This window comes from Pholcus phalangioides, unplaced genomic scaffold (genome assembly GCF_987345545.1).
Source record: "Pholcus phalangioides strain wild (caught in Gottingen) unplaced genomic scaffold, Ppha-v1.0 ptg000004l_1, whole genome shotgun sequence".
Lineage (NCBI taxonomy): Eukaryota > Metazoa > Arthropoda > Arachnida > Araneae > Pholcidae > Pholcus > Pholcus phalangioides.
This window is the reverse complement of record NW_028301597.1, coordinates 4,052,245-4,066,977: the sequence shown is the minus strand read 5'-3', so window position 1 is coordinate 4,066,977 and position 14,733 is coordinate 4,052,245. Positions and strand designations below refer to the sequence as shown.

Below are 14,733 nucleotides of genomic sequence, written 5' to 3'. Positions count from 1 at the left end.
CAATATAACGTCCGTTTTTGGCGGAACGATGGGGGCGTCCTAACGAGCGTCGACTGTACTACAGTGGCTAGAACAGTTTCTGCCTTGTTGGGAAGGGGGATCCGGAAAATTCACCCCAGAAATTTCGTTCCGGACATTTCTTTCCCGAACAGGGCCAAGTGAGTGGGTGAGTGATCGTATGAGTGACCTAGTGAGTGCATGAGCTGGTGAGCGAGTCTTTTATACATGCACTCACTCAGTCGGTAACTCACCCACTCACTTGGTCACTCAATCGCATCTCATTCACTCCTATCATAAAAAACCATATTACCACACATTGATGAAGACGTAATGCTTCAATTGATTTTCCTCGACAGAAAAAGAAAAACTCCGGGAAAATTTGAATGTGGACAAAAAGGAAAAAAATTCCGAAACGTATGTGGACTTCTGGTAACCCTACCTGATTGACATTCAGACAAGTGCTTCGAGAGAACTACTGCATTTCAAGCTACGTATTCTGTTCACCAATAGTATATTAGTCATATCTGAAGAAATGTTTCCAGCAACAATCATTGACTACTACCAGATTCTGTTGATATTATTAGTCAATGAAAATACTGAAATGCTGATAAGAATAGATGCCCAAACAGTTTATTTTACGAGACTTTCTTTACTGTAGGTATTGATTTTGATTTTTTTTTTTTTTCCGTTCTGGGCCCAGTGTTGATAGTAGATCAAGTGAGATTAGTTAATAGTTATCGGGAGCAGAGAGCTTGAAAAATTGTCCATGGCTCATAGTGGTCAGCCATCAGAGTAAGTAGAAAAAATGAAGTTTAATTTATATGTATATATAAGGATTTGATTAAATTAGCTGTCAATCTATGATAATCATCCTATGAATAATTTCCCTAACCTTCTCAGCAGCAATCACGAGATATCTCGCCTCCTTGAAACACTCTTTTTTCGGCAATGAAGAGCCCAGTTATTTTGTAATTTTGCTTTTGCGTTTACTAAGAACATGCTTTCTTTTCCCCTTCGCCAAACCTGTCAGACCAACTGCTAGTGCACGGAGTCAGCTATTGCTCACAATTTTATTACAGGAGGTGGGGGGGGGGGGGAAGACAGTGTTCGCGAAAATTTCCTTTTTTTCCTCTTCTATTTGTGATAGTATAGGGATATGCGTACGCAGTATAATATAAAAAATATTTCTCTTCCTTGTTTATTGTTCTCATAGTCGGGGGGGGGGGGGAGAGTGGCAATATCACCCCTACACGAATTTGAAAAATGTCTTCTTGAAAAAAAAAGTGGATTTTATAGAGGGTTTGTGGTTATTTCTACTCTGTCAGTAATAAGGAGCAAGTATTACGTAAGTATCAAAAGTGGGAGGGAGCGGGTTTCGGATTTGCTGCCTTTTGATGACAAGGAAAGAGGGGGTAAGGTTTTTGAATAATGATTAGGTCATCAACCACCCTTTATGAAAATATGAAATGTTATTAATGATATCTTTAATTTGTGTATTTCTGCGTGTATTTATTACTACGGGAAGACACGAGCTTCCATGTTTCTCCCACCCTCTCTGCGTGCGCCTCTGATCTCAATATGCGGTAGGAGGGGGGGGGGCGAACAGAGCTGACGAAATTTGGCTTGAAGCGGGGGGGGGGGGAAGTCAGAGTTTTGCTGACAAGCGAAGCGGAAGGGTCAAAAATGGCAAAAAATCTGCTAACGTAATATTTAAATGGCCCCTAGTGATGATCAGTGAAATTTATAAAACCGCTTAAAGAGTTAATAGCGTTCGTGTTACATCCAGTATTAAAGGTCTGGGCGATTTTTGACGTTAAATTTCATTTAGCTTGACGCCTAAACCGAATTGATCTTTTCAAACATCGTAACTTAGTTTAGTTCAGCAACAACTTATGAGATCTTATGAGTATCTTATGAGATCACATCCCACAGGTTCAGAATCAATATCGTAAAGTGTTCTATAGAAACTAGTAAGCGAAACTCATTTGTATCTCTATTTCGTATGATCATTTTTCAACATCTTTATGTTGCCTTGGTGTGTTTTATTCTGAGGTTCAACAATCGTGTCGAACGTTGTCGTAATGAACGTACTCAATCCTATCCTCAGGATTCATCAGTATTCTAAGAATAAAAACATTGTCACCCACAGAGATTGAAATTGTTTTTCAATTAAGCCTTTACCTGTCAAAGAAATAAGTTTTACATCAGAAACACATGAAAAACATTTTCAGAAAACTTCAGATGTTAATAAGTATTGTTATTTATATAATATAATATTAATATTATAATTATTATTTTTCAGAAATGCCCGGAATTGTGGTGGTAGGCATACTATCACTGCCCCGTTGCAGCGAGGCCTGAAATTCACTCCGATGAAGTGAGTAATTGCATGATGAAGATTTACTTTTGGGGCAAAAACCATTGATTTCATGATTCGTAGATAAATGCGAAAGGTATTGGTTAAATAAATCACTGGTGAAAAGAGCGCAGGAGTCGACTCTAGGATTTGCGTTCTCGTACTTTCCCGAGCAAAAAATTAACGATGAAAGTTTCAGATAATTTTCGTAATTTACTCCTATTGTATGTAGCCTACTTGGCTCCACAGACAGCAGGCAGAGACTTTCAACATAATACTTAAATAACATAAGAAATCAAGCATTTACCATTTTCAGTTCAAAATAATGAAGACAGATGGCTGCACCGGCAAGATCATGAAATAAAGCACAATTCTGACAACATAAATAAGGTAGAGTCGTGCATAGATAACATACGTTCTGATTTGCAAGAATATATAACATATCCTCATTTTTTATGTCATTTTCAGCATGCTCGTACGTTTTTTAAATTTATCTATTTTGTCCTCATTTTCAGATTTCTAGAATCATTTTTATTGCTATGCTTTCTATTTGGGAGAGAAAAAAAACACTCTGAAACATATAACTCTTGAGCGGTGTATGTTTACAGTCGGCCCCCCGTATTCGCGGTTTCCGTATTTTCCGGTTTTTTTCCTTTATTGGAATTTTTTTTTCAACTCTCAAAAATCGTCATTCATGTGTTTTGTTTACAAAATTTTAGTTGTGCATATTTAGAATGGCTCGCTAATGACATTACTGTCATCACCAGAGCCGTGGCAGCCCCCAAGAGAGAAACAGTTCTCTTGGGTTGGATTAACCTTTTGCCACAATGTGCACTAAAGAATACAACCACTTCTACAGAGTAAATTGAAGAGACTATAAAAGACATTGTCACGTTAGCGAAACAGGTGGGTGGAGAAGGGTTCAATGATATGGATATAGAGGAAGTCGAACAGCTAAATTAATAGCAATTCAGAGGTGTTGACCGAGGAGGAATTAATGCAGGTTGACTGCTCCTGAAACTGAAGCGGTACCAGATGAAGATCAAGATAAAGAAGTAGAAGACAGGTTCACCATGAGTAACATAGCGGAAAGGCTTCGCACGTTCGAATCAGCAATGGATTATTTTCATGGCACAGATCCCCATATGGTACGCTCTTCACATTTAGAAAAATTGGTAGAGGAAGCCTTGTCATCATATTACAACATACTTGATCATATGAAGAAGATACGACAAATAGAAATCACAATGTTCTTTCAGAAAACATCGCCAACAATCGCTGCACCCTCTTTTACATTTCGTTCTATCCTCTGCGTCACCCTGCTCTTTCCCATGATGTTCAATAAACGAGATATACAAGAAGAAAACTATGGTTTCGGTTATTCGCGGTCACCCCCGGAACGTAACCCCCGCGAATACGGGGGGCCGACTGTATATGGTTTTTCTAGACACACTCTGATCAATGACCCTCGCAATTCGTAGAAACCGAAACTAAGTTGCCTAAAAATATGCTAAACATATAAGAAAGAGATTTCCTGGACATTAATGCTGAGGCCAACTTTGGAAACAACAGCTTGTTGTTCCCGCCGGGACTATAACCCTGTTTTCTTGTCCGGATTGTGCAAGTTAATTTAAGTTAATAGCAGTTCTTTTGTTATAATGAGAAAAACAATGGCTGTGTCTCAGTGGTATTTTGGTTAGGGGGTTTGCTCGGCTTGCAAGAGAATAGATACAAAGGGTTAGATTCCCAGAGGGGACAATAAAATTTTATTTATAAAGCTTTTCTCTGGATAAAAATCCAGAAAATCCCTTTCTTTGATGTAGACTATTGTGAAAATACCACCTCTTTTTTCGATAGCAATTCTGTTTTGCTAGGAAAACTATAGTTTTTTCAATATAGTGGCACTATCTGAAGTTAACAGAGGTAAATGAGTCGTTGCCACATGAACGCGTGTCCTCATTTCGATGCTTCTGAATCTGATAACCCTTGTTATGCACACAACACATTCCTTCATGTACCAATTCGTTAGAAATTCCGCAGAGGAGTATGCACGAAGTGCATATACGGTAATGTAGTAGTATGTATTTCAAGATAAGTAATGTGTGCCTATTTTATGATTCTAAATTTACGAACGAATATATTGTAAAATCGAACACTACCGATATCTTTGAAACGCTTTCACGTGTTACGCTCATGAACGTTACCGAAAAGAAGCCTTTTACACGCGATAAGACCATCATCATCGTTGCATCTTTCTATTCGTGCAAAGAAAGAGGATGCACGCAGAGTCGCTTCTAAACGAAGGCCACCAAATCAAGTGTTCAAAGTCTAGAAAAAAGAAATTTCTACCTTATACATTAATATTAAAAAAAATTAGTTTCTGGAAGAATATAGTCAAACTCTTTTATGGAAACCCTGTTTTGTGACGTTTGGAAATTCCACAATATTTGGCGTCAAAAAATTGTGAAATTATTGTTTGATAAACAAAAGACGAAATTCGATTGTAGTTTCGAAGTACGGGAGGGGGAAGGTTCCATAAATTCGTAAATAGTTAAAAAACTCATAAAATGTTTCGGAATTGGCGTATTTGAATGCGGTTTGAGAAAAAATTTATTCTCAAGAAGAGGGATTTTTTTTCTGGTACAGATAACAAATTAGTTCAAAGTTTTGTAGACATAGAGCACTAGTCGTGCACCCTGCATAATTGATATTAGACCTGAACCTTTTTTCCATTTCTTCTGCCTCCGAAACGTCCGTAAAGCTTCAACTGGTTATTCGTGGCTGAGGTAATACAACTTCACCACAATAGTGCTTCACCCACCAATCACATTTAAAAAACTTATGTAAGCGCCAGTAACCGGAAAATTCAGAAATGAGCTATCGATCGAACACCCTGCACTTATTTTGCGTTTGCATTGATTAGGTTCCTTGAAGCGCCATCCATCGACAAAAAGTTGAACTATAGTTTTCTATAAAAATGCTCTGCGTGAGAATAACTTTTTCGCAAACCGCATTCAAGTTTACCGATTCCTTCAATTTTGATGAATTCTTAAACCGTTTACGAACTTATGTGACACCCTGTACTTTCCCAGGTTGTTTAATTATCATTAATTACAATTGACTACGCATGAGAGTATCAATTTGAAATATTTATTCGATTGATGAGAGCGTTAATTCGAAAAGAAATTTTTATAGATTGAAATGGGGCTTATATATTCCTACTGATTACGTAAAGACCACAAACATTACAATTGTTTTCTTCTCGCAAGAAACTAAAAAAATTCCTTTTCGTATATAGTGTTTTTTTTGCTAAGCAAAACTTATTTATCGTGACTAATGCCACATCATTTTCTCTTTTCTTCGTAGAGTATTGGCGGACAAAAACCTGTAAGTAGAATCTCACAGTACTATTCTTCTTCTTCTTTTCTTTTTATTCTATTAAAATAAACTTTTATACAAATACTCTTGCAGTGATTGAATTAAATGATTGTGTCCAGAACAGAGATTTTTAATTAGTCGGTCATCAGGGTCCATAGCAAGAGTTCTCAACCTGTTGGAGAGTGCGGGCACATTTATTGGTTTAAAAACGTTTCGCAGGCCAATTAAGTGATCTACAGATGTTCCGGGAGCCACTTACGTGACCTGGGAATGTGCTACGGGCCACCTGAGGGAAGTTAGAATGTGCCGTGGGCCACCTGAGGGAAGTGAGAATGTGCCATGGGCCACTTAAGTGATCTTTAAATATGCCGCGGATCACTTAAGTGATCTGTTGACGTGTCGTGGACCACTTAAGTGATCTGTAACTGTGCCGTGGATTACTCGAGTAACACGAGAATGCGCCGCGGGCCACTTCAGTGATTTGGAAGTGAACCCATGGGTCATTCAAGTGATCCAGTAATGAGTCGCTTAGTTCATTTTTCAACAAAATTGGGTTCGTTACCGAGTGCTACATTTTGCCCGTGGGCCATGTGTCGAGCATGTATGGGTTCATGGAGTCTGAGAACTTGTTGGAGGCAAAGTTTTTGGCGTTAACTTTTAGTTGTCAATTCTCTATTGTCTACTCTTGTGTTCTGGAACACAACTGCGGGATTCCCGTAGAGCATCTTTTGAATACCGCCCGTTTAGACGACTGCAGCCTCCTCTTCGAGGAATAATGAGATAAATAAATAAATTATGTACTTTCTTTTAGCTTTAGTCGTAATACAAACGTGATTCGCGATTCCTTCATATCACTAAAATTGAAAAATCTTCCGAAATTCAAATGTAGATAACTCCCTTGAAATGTTGATCAAGAAACATAGTGCAGTGAGATCTCGATATAAAGATACAATGCGGAACAGGAAAAAATATCGTTGTAGAGGGATTATCGTTATATCGAGAGGCAACACAGGTTAAAATTATTGGCATTCCTAAATAAGACAAAAAAATATCATTGTGGAGGCATTTATCGTTATATCGAGCATCACTATAGCGAGGTTTCACTGTATTTGAATACTCTTCTACCATTCCTATGTGCTACCCGTTTGGCTATTATTTATTTTTGTAAAGCAAACCTTTTACAAGTTTCTTACTTCTGTAAATTTAGCCAAATTGGAAATGTTCTCTTTTGAAAACAATCTCAACTAATTGAATGTTTTCTTCTTCTCTCATCAACGTCTATAACTACAACGTAGTGCAACATAAGGGTTTTGAATCTCCCCCTATTAAAGGCATTCTCTGATTTCAAGGTCACTTATATTTAAAATAATATCCATACAAATACTACTGCATCTACTATTGAATGAGAAAAAAAAACACAAAATTCCAAGATGGAATCGATCGATTTTGCTAATTAAGGCACATCGCCGGGTGGGATTTTGTTTCTTCCTTTTTTATATAAATAAACTATCCCAAGTACTTTCCTTTCAGAGAGATTTCGATTAAGATACGACTTCTCTGTCAAAGAGGCGTCGTCACAAGAGCTCGATCAAAGGTTGAAATAAAAATATTCGGAGAGTTCAAAAACGTTTTTAGAGAGTGATGAGCGATTGCGTCGCGCCATATTGCAACACGGGGAAAACTTTTTTTGCTTGTGGAAAAAGAAAAAACATTTTAAGCATGGACATTTTCGCGCACCGCCTTTCCAATGTATGTAAAAAATGCAGTCGAACAACTCAATAGAAAGTCATGTAACTCAATAATAATGGATTAAAACGTATGTACAAGTAAAAATATTGAATTCAATCTTCGGAAAATCGATCTCATTTACGGTACAATGAAATAAAATAAAAAATCTTTTCTTGTATTTTTAATTTAAAAAATTTAACTAATTTCTATCGACATAAATATTTTTTAAAATTGAAAACAAATTTTGCCGAATCACTGTAATAAACTAGCGATCAACATTCACAGTATTAGGTGACTAGATTTTCGCGGCCGTCGTTCAACGAATGATTCTCTCGGTCTCGACGTTTTTCCTAAATCAGAAGTTGGCATCATCAAGAGATTCGATTGAACTGACAGAAATGAGCTGAACAAAATCAACTATACGAAGTATACAAGAAGTAACAGAATCAAAACAATTACTAAATAGTAGAAGTTGTGATTCTATTTTGCTCGTTTTAGTCAATTTCATTCAATAGCTTCTGATGATTGTTAGCCGCCGTGTCGGAGAAACATCGAGTCGATACTCAAACTCGGGATGGTCCCTAATCCTGAGAGAATCTCATTCATTTGCGTTATTGTTTTCGACTGAATGTATTTACAGGCGAGACGCTTCTCTCTTTGGATCAGATGGAGTAATCTACAGAGGCGCCATCGCCGTTAACGAGGAAGAACAGGAGATTCCGAAGACTGCGATCCTCATCACGGAAAAGGAAACGTGAGTTTCTAAGAATGTCTAATGCAGTGATTCCCAAAGTCACAATAAAATGATGTGATGTAGTGATCGGAAATCACAGCCCTATCTAGCTGCATCAAAAAAAAAATTGTTCCCGAAATATCTCGCGGCACCGTAGAGCAATGTTTCTCACACCGGGCCGTAAGATCAAGCATACCGTATGGTATTAAGTACTTCATAGGATGACAAATGAGGGTGTTTGTAATAATTAGTTATTCGTTTTCAGTTAGTAAATTATTGTAAAAAATATCATCTCTTCATATAAGTTATTGTAATGTTGGTTAATAATCACGTACATATAAATGGTATGTAATTAGTACAGCAATTGATTGTCTGTGATTATCTGTTCTTTAATTTTTTAATTACTGGTTCTAAAATTTCAATTACTGACGATTTCCTAATCACACACAATACCCATTACAATTGACGCTGCGATTTCATAACAACATATATAATGGGAATAATTCATACATTGCACAATAATTTATCGCCGAATAGGATTGTTTTTAATGTTTTAGATTTTCTTTGTTTCTTGGATCACCCGAAATTCTACAGGTTGGTGCTCACCAACAACGCTGGGCGAGAAAAACCTCGACCGAAGATCATTGAAAAAAAACCGGAGAGAATTAAGCCTACCTATATAACGTGAGTATCATTTCACGTTCATTCGACAAAAATTTAACAATAACCTACTTATGTACTATACTACTACTTAGTCCTTTGAGTACAGGTTTTGGCAGCATAATTTGACGATGCACACAGTTGAAGTACCAGCGAGAAATCTCAAAAACTAATATTATTGTTAGCATGTAGAAAATAATGAGAAAAACGATAAGTGGAGCAGGTTTTCCATTCTTTCACCCTCTCCCTGCCACCTTTCTATATGATATGTATCGCTACTTTGTTTTACTCGTCAAACTGTAGCGAGGGAGCAAAAAAAAATCCATTTGTAGGGTCTGGAATGAAGGGGAAAAGAGAAGTGAAATATATTTTTTCCATCGACTCTAGACCGAGATATCTCACCACTGTACGGCAAGATGTTAATATTTCAGGTGCAAATATACAGGTGCAATAAATAGTAGTTTTCACTTCAATTTTAAGGCTTTTGCGTATGGCGTGGATTAACTGATGTGAGGCTTCCACCATACAGTATAGGACGTAGGCCTCAAACTCTTTCCGCCTACGGCACCCTTAACCTTGTCCTCGTTTGCACCTGGAATAGTCTAGAAAAGAATCACTTCAAACCACTTAACGAGCATACATTCAATACACTAACTCACCGCGATCAGGAGCCTCGACGTAGGGCCGTCTTAAGAGCATCATGGGCCCCCAGGCCAAATGATTCTTCTGAGGCCCTACGTGGTGAATTCTCGGAAATTCCAACCTTATTTCATTTTTGTGAGGCCCCTTTTCTCTGGAGGTGCCCGGGTGGGCCCATGCGTTAAGACGGCACTGCCTCGGCGTACGATTTGAAAACCGTTGGAATCAGGACCACCATTATAGTATTTCTTAGAATATTCATCACTTGGCTTATACAGGGTGGGAAAATTCAGTCCGTAGAAATTTTTAAAAATGAATAAAAACCGGAAAAAGTAACCGCAATAAAAAATGGTTTGCACGATTAGCATCGCTAGGTCACTGGAATTTTTTTTAAAAAACAGGAAAGAAACCTAAAATACATCCGATAGGTGGCGCTGGTACAAGTGATTTCGGTGTAAATATGCAAATGAGACGGTTATAAGAACTTGCGCTTCTAATCCACAACCAGTTCGTCGTTGTAAAACGTGTATGTGGACCTGCTGCACTCTGCCGTTGCTGGATTTGTGACTCGCCTGCAATGTGTTACCCTATGTGGTGGTGGTCATGTGGAATACATACTGCTGTAATAAACGATTTGGAGGCATTCTGTTCGTTATTTGCGTATCTTTTTTTTTTTACTTGTGTACGTCAGCGGAACCTATCTGCTGTTTTTTGAGTTTTTCTTCTTCCTGTCTTAAAAAAATTCCCGTGACCTAGCGATGCTAACCCTGCAAAACCGTTTTTTATTTCGATTATTTTGCCGGTTTTTATGAAGTTTTAAAGTTTCTCTACCCACCCTGAATGTTTTCAAAGACATTTTTAGAGACATTTCAATGTTCACACTGATACATGTAAAGTTAATCCATTTTTGGTCAAAAGGCTGTCTCGGTATGCTTAGCTTCGCAAGTTCAGAATCTACTGTGATATAGCGTTGAAAAGAGGAAAGTCAATATTCATGTATGTATGTGCCTCGACATGCTTTCGTTGTTTCGTTGAGCAAATCAAACGGGGGTTTATGCAAAGGCGCCGACGTGAAGAAGACATTGGGGGGGGGGGCTGAAAGTTACTGGTCGTCCGCAGGATAGGGATTGTGCATTACATTGTTTTTCAAAAATTATTGGGGGGGAGGCTTAAATGGCCTCAACCCTTAGGTTCCGGTACCTATATGGGTACCTCCTGAAACCACATCATTTGTTATTCTTGAACCCCCATTGTTGAATGTTTCATTTCATTCCTAACGATGAATTGACGTTTACGGGTATGTCATTTTGACAACCCTTAATTTTTTTTTCTAGACCATGGCGCATACGCCTATGCGGCACAGTGATTCCGAGAAATACTGTACATATAATTCTATCGTAGGCATTCACATACACAAAATGTTGATAAAAGAAATTTCCATGGACGGTTGGAAGTTTCGTCAACGATTTGTAAACAGTTTTGGGCTACTTAGGGATAAACAGCTGCCACAGAATAGCGTGTTTCCTTAACTAAAGTTCATTGAACTCGAATAAAACTAATACTTCTTTGAAATCAACGCAGGAATTTTAACAAACTGTACAAGTTTTTTTTTTTCATTTTTATATGTATATATCGATTTATTTTTTCCTTAATTTTTCCAGGATGCCTGTCGATCCAGAAGAGTAAGTGCCTTACACATTTCCCCATTTTCCTCTTCTTTTTTGCAAATGCAATGCTTCGAGAGAAAAGAAAAGCTTTATTTTTAAGTGACTAATGAAAAATGAGATATTAGTTCAGTAATTTCGTCTGTTTTTTTTGTTTGGTTTTAGTTTGCAGAAAAGAGGAATGGCTGTACACCGCGTTGCCAGTTTTCGGATTCCCCAACAAGGGGTAAGAAATAAATTTTTGTAAAAAATTTTTTATGTTTGCTTCAAATTTTATTAATTTTCGGAAACATTTGAATCAAATGACCGATGAATGTTCTTTGAAAACCAGACAGACTTCAGTTTGGATTTCTCCAATAGGTTTATACTATTTTCATACCTTCTTAGACTCTGTGTAAAGTTGGTGACTTTTTTTATGCCTCGAGTAAATGTGCAGAATAGATAAGTGCCAGGTATAATTACCTGGTATACGGCGTATACCAACTCCTGGAGCAAAAAAAGAGCAACTTATTATGGTTTAATAACGTTTAATTATAAATCACATAATAAATCCACACCACCGATCGCGGTGCTATGGCTTAGATTCATTAAGTGCGTGAATTATTAGCAAATTCGAATAGACTAATCAAATAGTTCTATTTCACAAGTAACCAATAAAAACGCTGCTTCAGACTTACATACAGGTTCTGAGCTTCATTCTAATCACGATGCCTGACTTCAAATGACTTGAAACTGACAATTGAACTTGATATTGAACTGACTTGAACAATTTGACGGCCTTACAGATTTTTAATCTCTATGTTTCCGCCTGCCTGGCCTTTTTAATCCGATGTCTTGAGGACAGACCTCAACGTAACACTACTCTCATTCTGCATTCCGAATTAAACAGACGTACTTTATTTTCGCTGAGCAATCGGGAGTTGAGATTTGGTAACCAACCCAAGCGGGATTCCTCGTTCAACGTGATAGTGGTTATATTTTTTTCTCTAAAGACGGCGCCCGTAGTGTGTCGAAATGCATTACGAATTTCGTATTTTTCGCTGCATTTGCCTTTCCGTTTTTCTTCTGTGATTCAAGTAAAAAGTTCATTTCTAGTTTTTCTAGATTTTCTTCCAAAAATAATCGACTAATTTTTTTTAAAGCTCGGTAGCCGGCGGGAATGGTGGTTTCCAGACCGTAACAGAGAAAGAGTGAAGGAAGCATCCCTCGAACGGAGAGTCGTACCGGAAAGCGTATCGAAAAAAACTGAGCAATCGACAGAGAAAGAGCCTGATTATCTCACTCCGATGCAAACAGACCCGGCAAAGGATCAGGAAACAAGCCAGAAAAACCAGGAAAACAACGTGGTTGCATCGAGCGTTGAATCTGAAGAGTCAGAAGAGAAGAAACTGGAGTCAAATCAAGAATCTCAGCAAAACCAAGAACCTGAAGCAACTTCAGAACCATCAACTGAACAATTGAGTGAAGAAGTGCAAGTACAGGAGGTCCAGATGCCAGAATCAAGTGGTACGGTTGAAGGCACAGCCGATGCACCAGAATCCAGTGGTACCGATGCCGTTGAAAGCACAAGTGCTACAGTAGCCGATACGGCAGAATCCAGTGGTACCGATGCCCTCGAAAGCACAAGTGATACAGTAGCAGATACGCCAGAATCCAGTGACGCCGAAACCGTTCAAAGCACAGCCGATTCAGTAGGAGATGCACCGGAAACCCCAGAGCAAGTGGCACAAACCCTGTCGGACGATGAAGTAAAGCCGAGCGACGAACCACCACAGCCTGTCACAGAAACTGAGCAATAAAGAAAAAAAACGGGTCTCTAATAAAAGAGTAATACAGTATCAGAATGAATGAAGTGTAAATTGCAGAAAAGGAGTTGTACAGTAAACGTCTCTTGTTAGAATCATGGATGATGTTAGTATTCGGGTATTGTTTCCACTTTCGCAAAGTACGTAACAGTTCTCAATATTTCTTGTGTGTTAACAAGTGGAAAGGACAACTTTCCTTACATATATGTCGCCACCTAGTGGCCTTGATGTCATTTACGAGCTAATGGCTCATAAATGACAAAATTGCTGTCACCGTTCATCCATTGCACGGCACCATTCAGCACATATACGTTCCACGGAAGAAATATGCCATCTCTTTCTAGAGCGTAGTGGTAGCACACTCACTCGGAATGGGACCGGGCGTAAGTTCGAGTTCCCGTGGAAGCAGAGGTGAATTTTTCTTTCTATAAACCAGCATTTTTACTTAAACATCCAGTTTTCAATATTTCTTGCATTAACAAGTGGAGAGGACATCTTTCTTTACAAAGTACGAAACAGTCCAATATAACATGGGAAAAATTCGTTCATAGTAAACAAGAATTTAGTTTGTTATCAATTATTTTGATAGATTTTTTTTGTATTTTGAAGCTAAAGTGGAACCAGACATTTCTTTCTTCATAAGTTACCATTATAAACCTCCAAATTTATGTATGAGATCAGAAGGCGCACCCCCTTCCCTTGTTTTTACAAACATTTCCGTACTCACAATGTCCTATTTGGGCAGTAGTAGCCACTATAATCCATTGCATCTCATGAAGCTACTTTTGCAATGGCCTACCTATATTGGAGACAAGTTTAATATATAAAAGCCCCTTTTTTCAGGTCTTCGTCAATTTCACCAGATTATATAATTTCCAGTTATTCTATTGAAAATAATGGCTGAATAACAATGATAAACGCAGGATTTTAGCTAAAAGTTAAAATATCCTGTTTTGTGTGTGTAGCTCATGAGAAATAGCACAATCGAACATTTTTCAACCAGTTATGTGGTAAAGAAATACTGAGTTGTCCCGTTCGATCAAATGGGACGTATGGTTATTATTTTCACTTCGGATTTCTTTCTGATATAATTATTATCCGGTTATTGTTATCAGAATCCAGAGTCCCGATGTGATCACATTAAGCGCGTACACTGTAGATAATGCCGCTGTGGTGGTCGAGTGGTTATAGTGACGGACTCGCGATGCGAGGATCCGGGTTCGAACCCCGCAGTGGTGGTCGGCTGAAGTTGGTTTTCTGTGGTTCCCAACTTCAAGGCGCAAATACGAGCCGATCTCCCCGTTAAAAAGTCTCGCCACAGAGAGCAACAGTCCTACAACGATAAATCATTCAATCATAACACTTCACTCATAGTTAGAAAAACTGGTGGCAGATGGCAGCACTACACATAACAAGCATTACAGAGAAACAAAAAACTTCACGTCAGGTTTAACTACACGTACACGCACATTCCCGCATGTACCGATTCGTTGGGGGTTCCGGGGGGGGTGTGTGGGCGGGGTTCATGTTTGGTGTAGCAGTAGTAGGTAGGGCCTCCAAAAAATGGCTCGGGGATCCATGATGTTCTTAATTCAGCCACCTCGTTGGGCAATTTGCCTGTTGTGGCGTTGTATTTGTATAATCGTAATATTTGTATTGTTTGTATAATAATAACGTGATCCTCACGGATCCTCACTCAAGGGATCAGCATGATCCGTCCAGGGAATTTGTTAGTGTTAGTAAACATCCATGCCCGAACCGGGATTCGAA

The 14,733-nt window shown here is 38.4% G+C and overlaps 1 protein-coding gene across 1 annotated transcript; it reads left to right on the top strand.

Moving 5' to 3' along the window:
• The first annotated feature begins 766 nt into the window (after nucleotides 1–766).
• Nucleotides 767–13,056, top strand: LOC149086464 (uncharacterized). Its single transcript, XM_089231775.1, has 8 exons — nucleotides 767–792; nucleotides 2,303–2,377; nucleotides 5,723–5,743; nucleotides 8,103–8,216; nucleotides 8,790–8,879; nucleotides 11,156–11,176; nucleotides 11,324–11,384; nucleotides 12,301–13,056. The coding sequence occupies exons 1-8, from the start codon at nucleotides 767–769 to the stop codon at nucleotides 12,955–12,957; spliced, it is 1,065 nt and encodes a 354-aa protein (XP_089087901.1). The 3' UTR covers nucleotides 12,958–13,056.
• Nucleotides 13,057–14,733: the final 1,677 nt, after the last annotated feature.